This window comes from Balaenoptera musculus, chromosome 16, assembly GCF_009873245.2.
Source record: "Balaenoptera musculus isolate JJ_BM4_2016_0621 chromosome 16, mBalMus1.pri.v3, whole genome shotgun sequence".
NCBI classification, from domain to species: Eukaryota; Metazoa; Chordata; class Mammalia; order Artiodactyla; family Balaenopteridae; genus Balaenoptera; species Balaenoptera musculus.
Genome location: NC_045800.1, coordinates 60,451,549 through 60,464,430, shown reverse-complemented (window position 1 = coordinate 60,464,430; position 12,882 = coordinate 60,451,549). Strand labels below are relative to the sequence as shown.

The 12,882-nt window shown below is 35.2% G+C and overlaps 1 protein-coding gene across 4 annotated transcripts in view; it reads left to right on the top strand.

Moving 5' to 3' along the window:
- ADK (adenosine kinase) overlaps positions 1 to 12,882 on the top strand; it is a 493,701-nt gene that overhangs the window by 183,307 nt on the left and 297,512 nt on the right. For all 4 annotated transcript variants that reach the window (XM_036827944.1, XM_036827943.1, XM_036827946.1 and 1 more), the window contains one exon: positions 5,204 to 5,282. In XM_036827944.1, coding sequence (XP_036683839.1) covers positions 5,204 to 5,282 — 79 coding nt within the window. The remainder of the gene's footprint in view (positions 1 to 5,203; positions 5,283 to 12,882) is intronic.

Sequence of the window (12,882 nt, the reverse complement as noted above, 5' to 3'; positions counted from 1 at the left end):
TGACTTCTTTTTTTCCTAGTGTTTCTTTCTTACCCTTCATTATCTCTGTTCTCCTTTTCTGTCATTCATATTAAATGGATCTTGGACCATCTAATTCATTCTCTGTTCCTTTTAAGTTTTCTTTCATACTTTTCATCTCTTACATTTTTGATCCAATTTCTGGGTTTTTTTCTTAATTTCAGTTTCGTTCTCTTCATCTTTTTAAAATCTGTGTCCATTTTAATTGCTTAGGTCATTGATTCAACTATTAATTTTAAAAATTCAATGGTGGTAAAGTTAATTTATAGCAGCTCTGTTATTCTCTAATTGTTCTTTTTTCATATAACTAGACAGGTAGGTTTCTCCGAATTGTCTCTGAGAAAAAACTAGGCAGAAAGTGAGAAACAGTGTGAGAGTTCCTCAAAAAGTTAGTCTTAGAGTTACCATTTGACCCAGCAGTTCTACTCCTACGTATATACCCAACAGAAATGAAAATGTTATATCTACATAAAACCTCGTACATGAATGTTCATAGCAGCATTATTCCCAATAGCCAAAAGATGAAGGCAACCCAAGTGTCCATTGTTGGATGAAGGACTAAACAAAATATGGTATATCTATAATGGAATGTTGTTCAGCAATAAAGAGGAATAAAGTACTTATATATGCTGTAGCATATATGAATCATGATAACATTATGCTAAGTGAAAGAATCCAGTCAACAATGCCATACACATATATATTATTCCATTTATGTAAAATGTCCAGAATAGGTAGAAATACAGAAGATAGAAAGTAAATTAGTGTTTGTTTAGGTCGGGGGAAGATGATGTAAGATTGGGTTTTGATAGCTAAAGGGTATGGGGTTTCTTTCTGAGTTAATGAAAATACTCTAAAATTGATAGTGATGATGGTTACAGAAGTATAAATATATTTTAAATGATCAGATTGTAGACTTCATATGGTTGAATTGTATGATATGTGAATTATATCTCAATAAAGCTGTTATCAGAAAAATAAAGAAAAAAAGAAAAAGGCAGGCGAGGAATCTACACATTTGCTAGATAAAAGAGGACTTTTTCATGACAGATTAGAGCATTTAAACAGATCTGACTCTTGTGGGTAAGGTAGGAGTAGTTGGGCAGCTACCCTCGTGTACCAAATATAGTATTTAAAGAAATTGCTCTTGCTGTTATGTCTCCTGTCACTGCTTTGTCAATTCTGTTACATTTGCTTTCTGTTAAATTAGAATTTATTTCTCAAATTCGTTGTCTGTGCGTGGCATCTTTCCTTGCTTTGTGGTGCTGTTATACTTTTGTTCATTTTCATATATAAAAAACATACTTTTTGACATTCAGTCAGATTTGGAAGGGGAAGCAAACATACGCTTCCTCTTCCATCCTGAAATGTGAGGTTCTATAATTTTTATACCCCTTGAACTAATTTTAGAGATAACATTAATAAGCAAAATTTTGGTTTCTGTAGAAAACTCTTAGTTGACTGGAATGAGGAGAAATACACTGATTTCTATGTGTTTGTAATTAACAAGTAATTCTGAGACTGCAGTTCTGAATTTGACTAACCAGTGAGTTGTATGTGACCTTTGTTGGACAGTCTGCTCAAATACTTTATGCCTCACTTTCCTTGTTTGTTTGTTTGTTTGTTTTTTAAATGGCAGACATAGTGAGGCCGGCGAAGCCTCAGCCACATCCTTCCATTGCTTCTTTTTTTAAATTTTATTTATTTATTTATTTATTTATTTATGGCTGTGTTGGGTCTTCGTTTCTGTGCGAGGGCTTTCTCTAGTTGCGGCGAGTGGGGGCCACTCTTCATCGCGGTGCGCGGGCCTCTCACTACCGTGGCCTCTCTTGCTGCGGAGCACAGGCTCCAGACGCGCAGGCTCAGTAATTATGGCTCAGGAGCCTAGTCGCTCCGCGGCATGTGGGATCTTCCCAGACCAGGGCTTGAACCCGTGTCCCCTGCATTGGCAGGCAGATTCTCAACCACTGCGCCACCAGGGAAGCCTCTCCTTGTTTGTTAAATAAAGGCATTCTGTTTATCCCTTTTAGTTTTAAAATTGATCATGTTTACAGTTGACCTTTGAACAACATAGGTTGAACTGTGTTGGATCCACTTAATAAGTGGATTTTTTTTTCAATAAACATAGTTTACAGGTCTTTAAGTGTGGGGAAAAGTTTGTGTTTGGTTAGAGATTACAGTATGTGGAATCAAAAGAACTAGAGTTTGAATCCTGATTTTATCCAAACTGCTTTAGCATCCTGCCCTTGGGTGAGTCATTTATCAGTTCCTTTATTTTTGAGGCAGAGATAACTGTCCCCGGGTTTTTCCGCAGACGGGTCGGGGATTGGTGTGTTGACGCCTCTCTTCCCCTTCTATCCTGCCTGAACAACTCGCAGTGGAAGACCTTCACATAACTTTCACAGTCCGCCTTCAGTGTCCATGGTTTTACATCTATGGATTCAACTAACTGTGGATTGTGTTGTACTGTACTATGCAGGTTATTTATTGAAAAAAAATTGAAAAATATAGGAGCTAATAGGACCCACCTCATAAAGTTGTGAGCATTTTAAAAAATGATTTGGATAAAATGTTTAAAACAATAATTTTTGGCACACATAATAAATATTATATAAATGTTAGCTGTGGAACCTCACCCTAAAACGTCAGAGGGTTCTGAAATCCTGTAAGTTTTAGAAAAACTGAATAATAGTCAAACAGGTTTCTTTGTTTCAGATATCTCAGTGCCTTTAATATGCTGATATGCACTATGAAAATTCAAGATGGAAATAGAGTACACACATTTCCTACGCTTATTTGGTCACATAATCCTTTTTCTCTAGAGCGTCTTGCAAAGCTAGTGTTCTTTTTAAACCGTAATAGTCTAGAACCATGTTGGTCCAGTAAGGTAGCGGCTAGCCTTGAGGTTATAGATACTCAAATTTAAGTTAATAAAGTTAAATAAAGTTTAAAATTTTATTTAAGATAAAACTCATCAGTCACACTAGCCACCTTTCAAGCGTTCAATAGCCACGTGTGGCTAGTGGCGGTCAAACTGGACGCACAGATACAGAACATTCCCACTGGAGTCAGAAAGTTCTGTTGGATGGTGCTGGTAGAATTTGATAACAAAAACAAAGTAAACAATAGAGTATGTAGTTGGTTTACTGTAATTTTAGTATCTATAATAAATTTAGGCTCATCTAGTTCTTCCCGAAATATTATAGTTGTTTGATTCTTAGTCATTGGAAGGAAGAAATTAATGATGATGGAACGCAGAAGACTATAACTTAAGGAAAGTTCTTGAGAAAGTGAGAAAGGATGGTGTTGCTGTAACGACAACAGACTGGGTGGCCTACAACAGAAATTTATTCTCTCAGTATTCTTGGGAGGCAGAAGTCTGAAATCAAGGTGATAGCATGGTTGCACTCCTTGTGACGAGCCTAGGGGAGAATCCTTCCTTGCCTCTTCCAGCTTTTGGTGGGTGTTGGCATTCCTTGGCTTCCTTGGCATATGGCCACATCACTCCCATCTCTGTCTCCATTTTCACCTCGTCTTCTCCTCTCTGTCTTCTCTTTTGTCCATTGTAAGAAGACCTGGCATTGGATTTAGGGCTCACCTGGGTAATTCAGGAGGGAGGATCTTACCTGAAGATCCTGAACTTAATTATGTCTGCAAAGACCTTTTTTTCAAATAAGATTACATTCACAGGTTCTGGGGGGACATATCTTTTTGGAGAAATTGGCTTTTGAAAGTGGAATGACCTCAAACGAACATGGCAGTTGATCACTGTATGTTTACTTTGTCTATTCATTCTTCCTTTCTCCTCCAGTCTCTAATATCACTCTTAGCTGTTACATAGTTCAGAAAGTAATTAGAAGAGAACATTTCCTAAACTACCACAACTAGCCACCTATCTGCATCTGGGACTATGTGCTTTGTTTTCTCTCCTGTTAGTATTAGGTGAATATTATTAGTGGTATACAAATAACTGCTGTCAGCATTTTGGCAGGTTTGCTAATTGTGTTTATTGGCATCTCAGGGTTTTATAGATGGGATCTGAAGGCAATTGGAAGTATGGAAGTGGGTATAATAACTGTGTTTTTCCTACTCCTAATGTAACCATCTCTGTATTTATCTCTTTTTATATTTTGAAGTTCTGTGAAATGTTTCATTTGAGTAAAAAGATCTACTTCCATACTTAAAAATTTAAAGTTTTGAAAATACTTTCCAAGACTGACATCGTTTTTGAATACTCTATTCACATCCCAATCTTTCTCTTCTTTGACTGATCTTCTGTAGCACTTACTGTCTACGTTGCATACATTTTGTTGGTTGATAATTTAGTATTTTAAAATTTTCTTTTTCATGTGTATTCATCCTTTTGTCCCTCCAAAGCTTGTAAATCCTTTGAAATTAAAGTGTATACGTATGCCCTTTGGTTATCTCCCACAGCGTCTAACATGTTAGAGACATGTAGTAGGGAATATTGACTTGTGATCTGGATTATTAAATGCTATGTAATTTGAGACTTATTAGAATCAGTATCCATAGCCCTTTGTCTGGGTATGTGTAATTCTACGGGTTTATATGGATCATCTTGTATGAAAAGTTTTATGTATAGTTAGTATATGTATTTTCCTGGAGAGACGTTCTCTAGCTTTTATCAGATGCCAAAGTAATGAAGTATCAAAGGTTTAGTTTGTCTCTCTCTGCCCCTATATTTGGCAGATACAGAAATTGTGTCACTAAGCAACTTTCCTAGAATCATAACAACCCAATGTAATTTCCCAATTCTTTAAGTTATAAACCAATAGCCTTTATGATATCTAAAACTTTTAGAACTTATTAGAATATACATTTGTAAGGACTTTAGAGTTCAACACTTAATATAGGAAGATATGCATTGCTTATAAATAATAATTTATAAAGTTTTATTTTTACCTTCTGTTTAGTTTAATGGCTAATTCTGGTCAGCCTATACATTTTAAATTCTTATAGTTGTACACTTGTGGAAAGAATTTCTTAAGTATGGAAATTTAGCAAAGTTGTTTTTTATACAACATTTTAATTCATTTATTCAACATTATTATGTAGTTCCAAAAGTTTCACTAAATGTGATTTAACGAACTTCTAATCAGAAAAATTTGCATTGTGACAACTGACAAATGCTAACTTACTTTTTTCTACTGTGATTTCCTTTTAGGTTTGATGAACTTGTAAAAAAATTCAAAGTTGAATATCATGCTGGTGGCTCTACCCAGAATTCAATTAAAGTGGCCCAGGTTGGTTAATTATTTTAAAGGTGATAAAGAAATGGATTCAGAATGATTCTAGACTTTTGGTCATTGTGCATAATTATTCCAATCTATATTTTGTTGCTATAGAATATTTTTGTTGGTTTTGAATGTTTATTATTCATTTACATTTCTTCTTAATTTCTTGTGGAATCCTTTGATTATTATTTTATATTTCATGTTACTGATTTGTAGAAATTCTGCATATTTTATAGATAGTATTCTTTTTTATTCTATAAATTGGAAGTATTCCTTATTTGTCATTTGTACTTTAACTCTGCTTATCATGTCTTTTACTTTGCCAAAGTTCTTAGTTTTTTTTAATATAGTTAAACTTTATGGCTTCTGCATTTCATATAATACTTAGAATGGACATTCTTACAACAAGATACTATAAGTTTTCTTGTTGTATATATATAAATACGTATATACCTATATATCTACATAGTTGTATGTATGTATGTGTAAATTTATGTATCTGTGTCTATATCTATATACGTCTTCCAGAGGGTAATTGGATAAACTCATTTTGACATATACTCTACAAGTTACCAGCGTGACCTAATTTTAAGTGGGAGTGTTAGTGTTCTATTTAAAGTTCCAATTACGAAGGACATGAAAAAGCTTTACAGACTTCTGGTTCTTACCTCTACGATTTGTAAACTAGCTCCAAATCCCACTAACTGCAGTCAAAGGTCAACTCTGATGGACTCAGGTCATTTTGATTGTTTTATTGATTAATGCTTCCCCTTTGAATTTTAATTATGGGCCAGAGAAGTGGAAAATTGACAAACAAAGGTTGAACAATTTCTGTGTTTTTGAACTAACTTTTATTAGATTTAGACATATACTGTAATTATCCTGCATACTTCCAAAGCTCAAATTTAATCATAGTATTAAAATATTGTAGGTTGTAAAATATTGTGTGCAGTGGCCTGAGGAGATGAGGTCTTTGTATTTGTCAGCTAATTTTGTTTGTTTGTTTAACATTCCGGTGGTCACTTTGAGAGCTCAGGTTAATGGAAAAAAGACAGTTTACTTCTGTATTAGTTTTCTCAGGCTGCCGTAACAAAATACCACTGACTGGTTAGCTTCAACAACAGAAATGTATTTTATTACAGTTTTGGAGGCTGGTGCCATCTGAGATGAAGGTGCTGTCAGGTTTGGTTTCTGGTGAGGCCTCCTTCCTGGCTTGTAGATGGCTGCCTTCTCACTGTGTCCTCATGTGGGGGTGGGGTGGTAGGGGGAGCGTTCGGTTCTCCAGGAACCAAATCAACTGTATCTTAATCTTGGATTTTCCAGCCTCCAAAAAAATTTTTGTTGTTGTTCAAGCCATCCAGTCTATAATATTTTGTTATGGCAGCCTGGGCAGACTAAGACAAATTATATACCCAAAAGAATTGAAAGCAGGGTGTGGAAGACATACGTGTAAACCCATGTTCATAGCAGCATTATATTCACAATAGCTAAAATGTGGAAGCAACCCAAATGTCCTTCAGTGAATGAATGGATAAACAAAGTGTGGTATATGCACACAATGGTATATTTTTCAACCTTAAAAAATAAGGAAATTCTACCACATACTACAGTATGGGTGAATCTTGAACATATATACGAAGTGAAATAACCCAGTCACAGAAGGACTAATGATGATGATTCCAGTTATATGAGGTACCTAGGTTAGTCAAATTCATAGAGATGGGAAGTAGAATGGTGGTTGCCAGGAGTTGTGGGAAGGGGAAATGAAGAGTTATTGCTTAATGGGCATAGCGTTTCATTTTTACAAGATGAAGAGAGTTGTAGAGATAAATAGGTGGTGATGGTTGTACAACAATGCGAATGTACTGTATGCTTTAAAATGATTAAAAAGGTAAATTTTGTATATGTCTGTTTTACTACATTTAAAAAATAAAAGTAGATTCTAGAAGTGCTTCAAAAGGGAGTGATAACAACTTGATTCAAGTTACGGATTTCATTTGTTTATTCAATAATCAGTGAGGCGACATAACAAGTCAAAACCATGGGCTTGCTCTTGGGGCTGTGGGAGTACATTAGAACTGGGTTTGAGTTCAAGCTTTGTCACTTTATTGGCTATGAAAGCATGAGCAACTTTTATGGGCCTTTCACCTGTAAATGGAGATTAATGCTTATTGCAGGTGGAAGTTGTAAGGATTTATGAGATAATGAATGCTTAAAAAAATTATGCTTCTTTTTGTTTTAATTAATTAATTAATTAATTAAATTTTTTTGCCTGTGTTGGTCTTTGTTGCTGCGCACAGGCTTTCTCCAGTTGCGGCGCACGGGCTTTCTCTAGTTGCAGTGAGCGGGGGCTACTCTTCATTGCAGTGCGTGGGCTTCTCATTGCAGTGGCTTCTCTTGTTGCAGAGCACAGACTCTAGGCATACGGGCTTCAGTAGTTGTGGCACATGGGCTCAGCAGTTGTGGCTCGCGGGCTCTAGAGTGCCGGCTCAGCAGTTGTGGTGCACGGACTTAGTTGCTCCGTGGCATGTAGGATCTTCCCCAACCAGGGCTCGAACCTGTGTCCCCTGCATTGGCAGGCAAACTCTTAACCACTGCACCACCAGGGAAGTCCCTATCCTACTTTTCAAAAGAAAGTTTGGAAAGTTTGGAAAGGGCTTTTTTCCCCCCATTTTTCTGAATTTTCTTCATCTTAACAGAATGTAAATTTACCCATTCATGGACAGAACAACCAGATTTTTGGCTCTCATTCACTTAAAAATACTTATTTCAATCTAGTCTTCAGTTGAACATCTTGTTCGGGTTTTTAGTTCCCCTACTATTTTGAGAGGGCTTTTCCTTTCCATCTGATTGATGATTCAACTACATAATTGCCCAGTTATAATTTATGACTAGGGTAACCACAGAGTTTTGAAAAACATTCCTTTAGAAGTCCTTTTCTTTAGAGGAGAATTCTTCAGATTTTCCTTGGCAGTCATTAATAGGAAGAACTGATTCCTTTGTACATAAAGCAGATATTTATTGGGCATCTGCTATGTGCTAGTCATTGTGCTACGTAGTAGCTGGGTAACATAAGCTATGCCATCTAAATTTTAAGTAAAATGTGATAAAATATTTAGAGCCTTAGAGTGAACAATCTTGATATAATCTTGCTTGAATCTATTGTGGTGATGAATGAGGTTGAGCTTTATGCTGTTTAAAAAGTCTCGCCAGGGACAGCCCATCCGGGAAGGTTCTGGTTTTTGTTTTCTGTTAATGCACTTGATTGGTTGATTTTGGGCTTTTGTGTTCTTTTCTTATTCATTTGTGTCTCCTTCACCTCTGAGAAAAACTGGATTACAGTCTTCCATTTTCTCTATCACTCTAGGTTATTGAAGAAGCAAATACTGGACAACAAATACCAGTTCAGTGTAGCTACACTAACTGAATGTATGCTAGGTGCTGTGAACTGTAGATCTAAAATTAAGGCCAAGAATAAGAGTAAGAATTCAATCATCATCGAAGTATTCATAAACCATTTTTTTTAAGATTTTTTTTTTTTGATGTGGACCATTTTTAAAGTTTTTACTGAATTGGTTACAGTATTGCTTCTGTTTTATGTTTTGGTTTATTGGCCGCGAGGCATGTGGGATCTTAGCTCCCAGACCAGGGATCGAATCTGCACCCCCTGCATTGGAAGGCAAACTCTTAACCGCTGGACTGCCAGGGAAGTCCCCATAAACCACTTAATTCTATATGTTTTTTGTTAGCATGTGCCATCTGTAATATGTGTTTTTTGTTACAGGTATTTTGAAAATAATTCAGTTCTTCTGTAAAGACAAGAAGGATAACAAGATAGATGAAATTCATAGATAGTAACCTGGTAGCTTTTAAGATTGAGGCAAAACTCATAGGATATTTTAAGTATAGATAGTAAATAAACAAGTAGCTTGGGAAACAGGCAAAGTTGATACAATTTGTTAAATATAAATAGCAAGTACGTTTGTAACCTGTAAGAGGGCTAAAGACAGAATAAAGAAAAACTGTGTTGTAACAAACAAGAGTATTACTGATACATACAAAGAGATGGAAAGACCGTATTATGATCATATACCACTAGGCTCACCTCTCCAAAGATCACTCATTAGTGAAACTTACTATGTTCTCATTCTAACCTCCACATGCATATAACCCAGGAAAGGCAAATAAAGCCATGACTGTTCAGGCTCTTTTCTAAAGTGTTCCTGATTTTTAATATCTCCCAGGGACTCCTGTCTGTGGCCCCCTTGCTCAAACTGTGGCCCCGTTCTCATAATGATACCATCATCATCAGGGAAGGCAGATGAGGTGAAAAGCAGATGATGTTTGAACATTCAAGCAGTGTGGTCGTTATACTTGTTTGCACCCTGTGTGTTAACTTACTCCAACTCTCTCCCTTGCTTCTTGTGTGTTTTAAATGGATACATCTGTGATTTAAGCATCTTAATTTGGTTGGTAGGCCCTTTCCGTTCTGTGTCCTCTGGGATAGTTTGCTTATGTATGTATTGATACTTGGAGTCTACCAGGGCTTTAAGATAATTTCCCCGCATCACACTAGGTTTAGATCGATTTTTCCTTGTTCGGTAGTTTAACAACAATAACTCTCATGGTAGCTATGGAAAAATATGCTGAAACATTGAAAGAGAATGTTACTTGGCAAAAATCATCACCTCTGTGAAAGAAGAAGTGGAAGTCATATGAAGAGTAAAGGTTAACATTGACAATGTAGAGCTCATTCTGTCAGATCTTACCAACAATCATACTTTGATATATCAAGTGATGTGACAAATCATGTCAACAAGAAAATCTTCCCACAAGCTCTTAGATAATTTAATTTGTTAAAACATGTTTTTGAAGATTTTAATGAAACCACAGGCAACATAAAACAGTATTGTTGATATCATGTCCAAATATAATTTCTAGACTTTTCTCACCTACATATTTGACAGTGCAAATTTAAATTTTGACAAATTCTATTCAGTGTAAACTTATTAATGAAAATAAAGATTTTATCTTCTAAATATCCTGCACACCTTGTATACAACACTGCTAAAAAAAGGGATGTGATTTTGCTTACCTATGATATTGATGCTTTCATAGTGAACGTTTTTGGTCACTTTTCTGTTTTTTTTAAAAGTACAGATGCACTTAATGTGATTTTTGACTTAAAAAAAATGGAAGGAGATGGCCTCTTTGGACATGTGCCTAAAAGATGGCTATAATTGTTGCTGGACCTAGAAAATATGTCCTGCAGTATAATATTTTTAGAATGTGAGACAAGAAGAATGTCCTTATCTAATGTGGCAATACATTGAAGATGAGAATGCAGAGAAAGATTACAGTAAAACAAAAATTTATATGCCATTTCTCCAAAAGTGTTTGATGATATTTGAAGAGGCCATAAGGAGGCTAGGAAAAACTCATACAACAAACAAATGACTCATTTTTGCATAATATGACTGCTTTATATCTCAAGAGGGGGAAAAGTTCACTATAGAAGGGCAGCCAACTTAAATAGGGCTTTCTCAGTGTCTTAACTAAAACTGTAAGTTACTTGGAATCCAACTTTGATAACAGAAATTGCAATCACCATTGTAGTTTGGAGTGTTTTGAAATAATGTTCATTTTAGGCATGGATAGTATATGTAATGAATCTATAAATGCAAAGGACATGATTGAATAAGCAGTTGGAATACCAAAACAAGCATTTAGATAGATTCAAGGTAGATGAATATTTTGTAGAGCTAGAAACTAATTCTTGTATATCTAAATGCCTGCTATTGCTAGTAAATAAAATCCTAAGTATTCCACGCTCAAATGCTTTTGTTGAAAGAATATTTAGCTTGATGTCATCACGTTGGACTGACACCAAGAATGTGGAGATAACAGCAGAGCCATAAGTCAAAGTGAAATTTACTTTAAACTATATTCAGTTTTACCACACATTAAAGAAGGTGTCCTATGGTTTTAATCAGTTCAGAGAAGTATTATTGGAAAGGAAACACACAGAGTTAAAATATTCTTTTATTTCATGGGACAAAAAGGAACACGTCATTGTTATTTTTTTCTAAATTTTGGTAACATCTGTTTAATCCAACTGTACTTACTCTTCTTTTTAAAAATCTTATATTTATGTACGTTAAGAACATACAATATGGCCTATAGAAATTTAAATACGTAATAGTTTAAAAAAGTTAAAATAAGTTGCTATATTTATTTAGACAAAAGAAATGATTGTTATATTTTCCCATACATGTACTGTTTAGTTAGTCCTTCTTTTAATTATTACTAATTGCCACTTGTTAATTATTCATATTGTTTCATTTAAATAATAGCACTTATGTAACAAAAAAGGAAATAATACAGAATAGTATATAATTTCAATTAAGTACTGTATAGGTTTGCTCAGGCTGCCATAATAACCATGGACTGGGTGGCTTAAACAAGGGAAATTAATTTTCTCACCGATCAAGGAAGCTTAGAAGTCTAAGATCAAGGTGTTGGCTACTTTGGTTTCTTCAGGGTCCTTTCTTCTCTTGCTGCTTCTTCAAATATTTGTCCTTCTGTGCATACCCTTCGTGTCTCTCTGTGTGTTCCTATTAATTCTTATAAAGACAGCAGTCAGATTGGATTAAGGCCTAACATAAATGCCTCATTTTAACTTAATGACTCCTTTAAAGCTCCAATCTCCAAATATAGTTGCATTCTGAAATCTTGGAGGTTAGGGCTTCAACATACGAATTTTGGGAGGACACAGTTAGTCCATGACAAGTACTCATTTGTTTATATTTTTTATTTTTGGTAGTATACCATTTTGATTCCCATCTTCTTTACTTTTTTGTATGTGTTTTAGTTATTTTCTTGGTTAATTTGAGGATTACAATTAACATTCTAAACTTATAACAATCTAGTTTGAATAGTACCAACTTAGTTTCAATGGCATAAACACTGTGCCCCTTTATATCTCCATCCTCCCCCTTTATATTGTTGTTGTCCCTGATTATATCTTTATACATTGTGTGCTCATTAACACAGATTTATAATTATTGTATAATTCATTTTACCTTTTAAATCCTCTAGGAATAAAAGAGGAGTTGCAGACCAAAAGCGTGGTAATACTGGCTTTTTTTGTTTTTTGCCTTAGAATTCTTCATTTATTTTCTTCTTCAGGGACCACTTGGCCATTTTAAAGGCACATCAAGTTTTTGTTTTTTTTTTTTTTTAACATCTTTGTTGGAGTATAATTGCTTTACAATGGTGTGTTAGTTTCTGCTTTATAACAAAATGAATCAGTTATACATATACATATGTCCCCGTATCTCTTCCCTCTTGCATCTCCCACCCTCCCTATCCCACCCCTCTAGGTGGTCACAAAGCACTGAGCTGATCTCCCTGTGCTATGCGGCTGCTTCCAACTAGCTATCTATTTTACGTTTGGTAGTGTATATATGCCCATGCCACTCTCTGACTTTGTCCCAGCTTACCCTTCCTCCTCCCCATATCCTCAAGTCCATTCTCTAGTAGGTCTGTGTCTTTATTCCCATCTTGCCTCTAGGTTCTTCATGACCTTTTTTTTTTTTTTTTTTTTAAG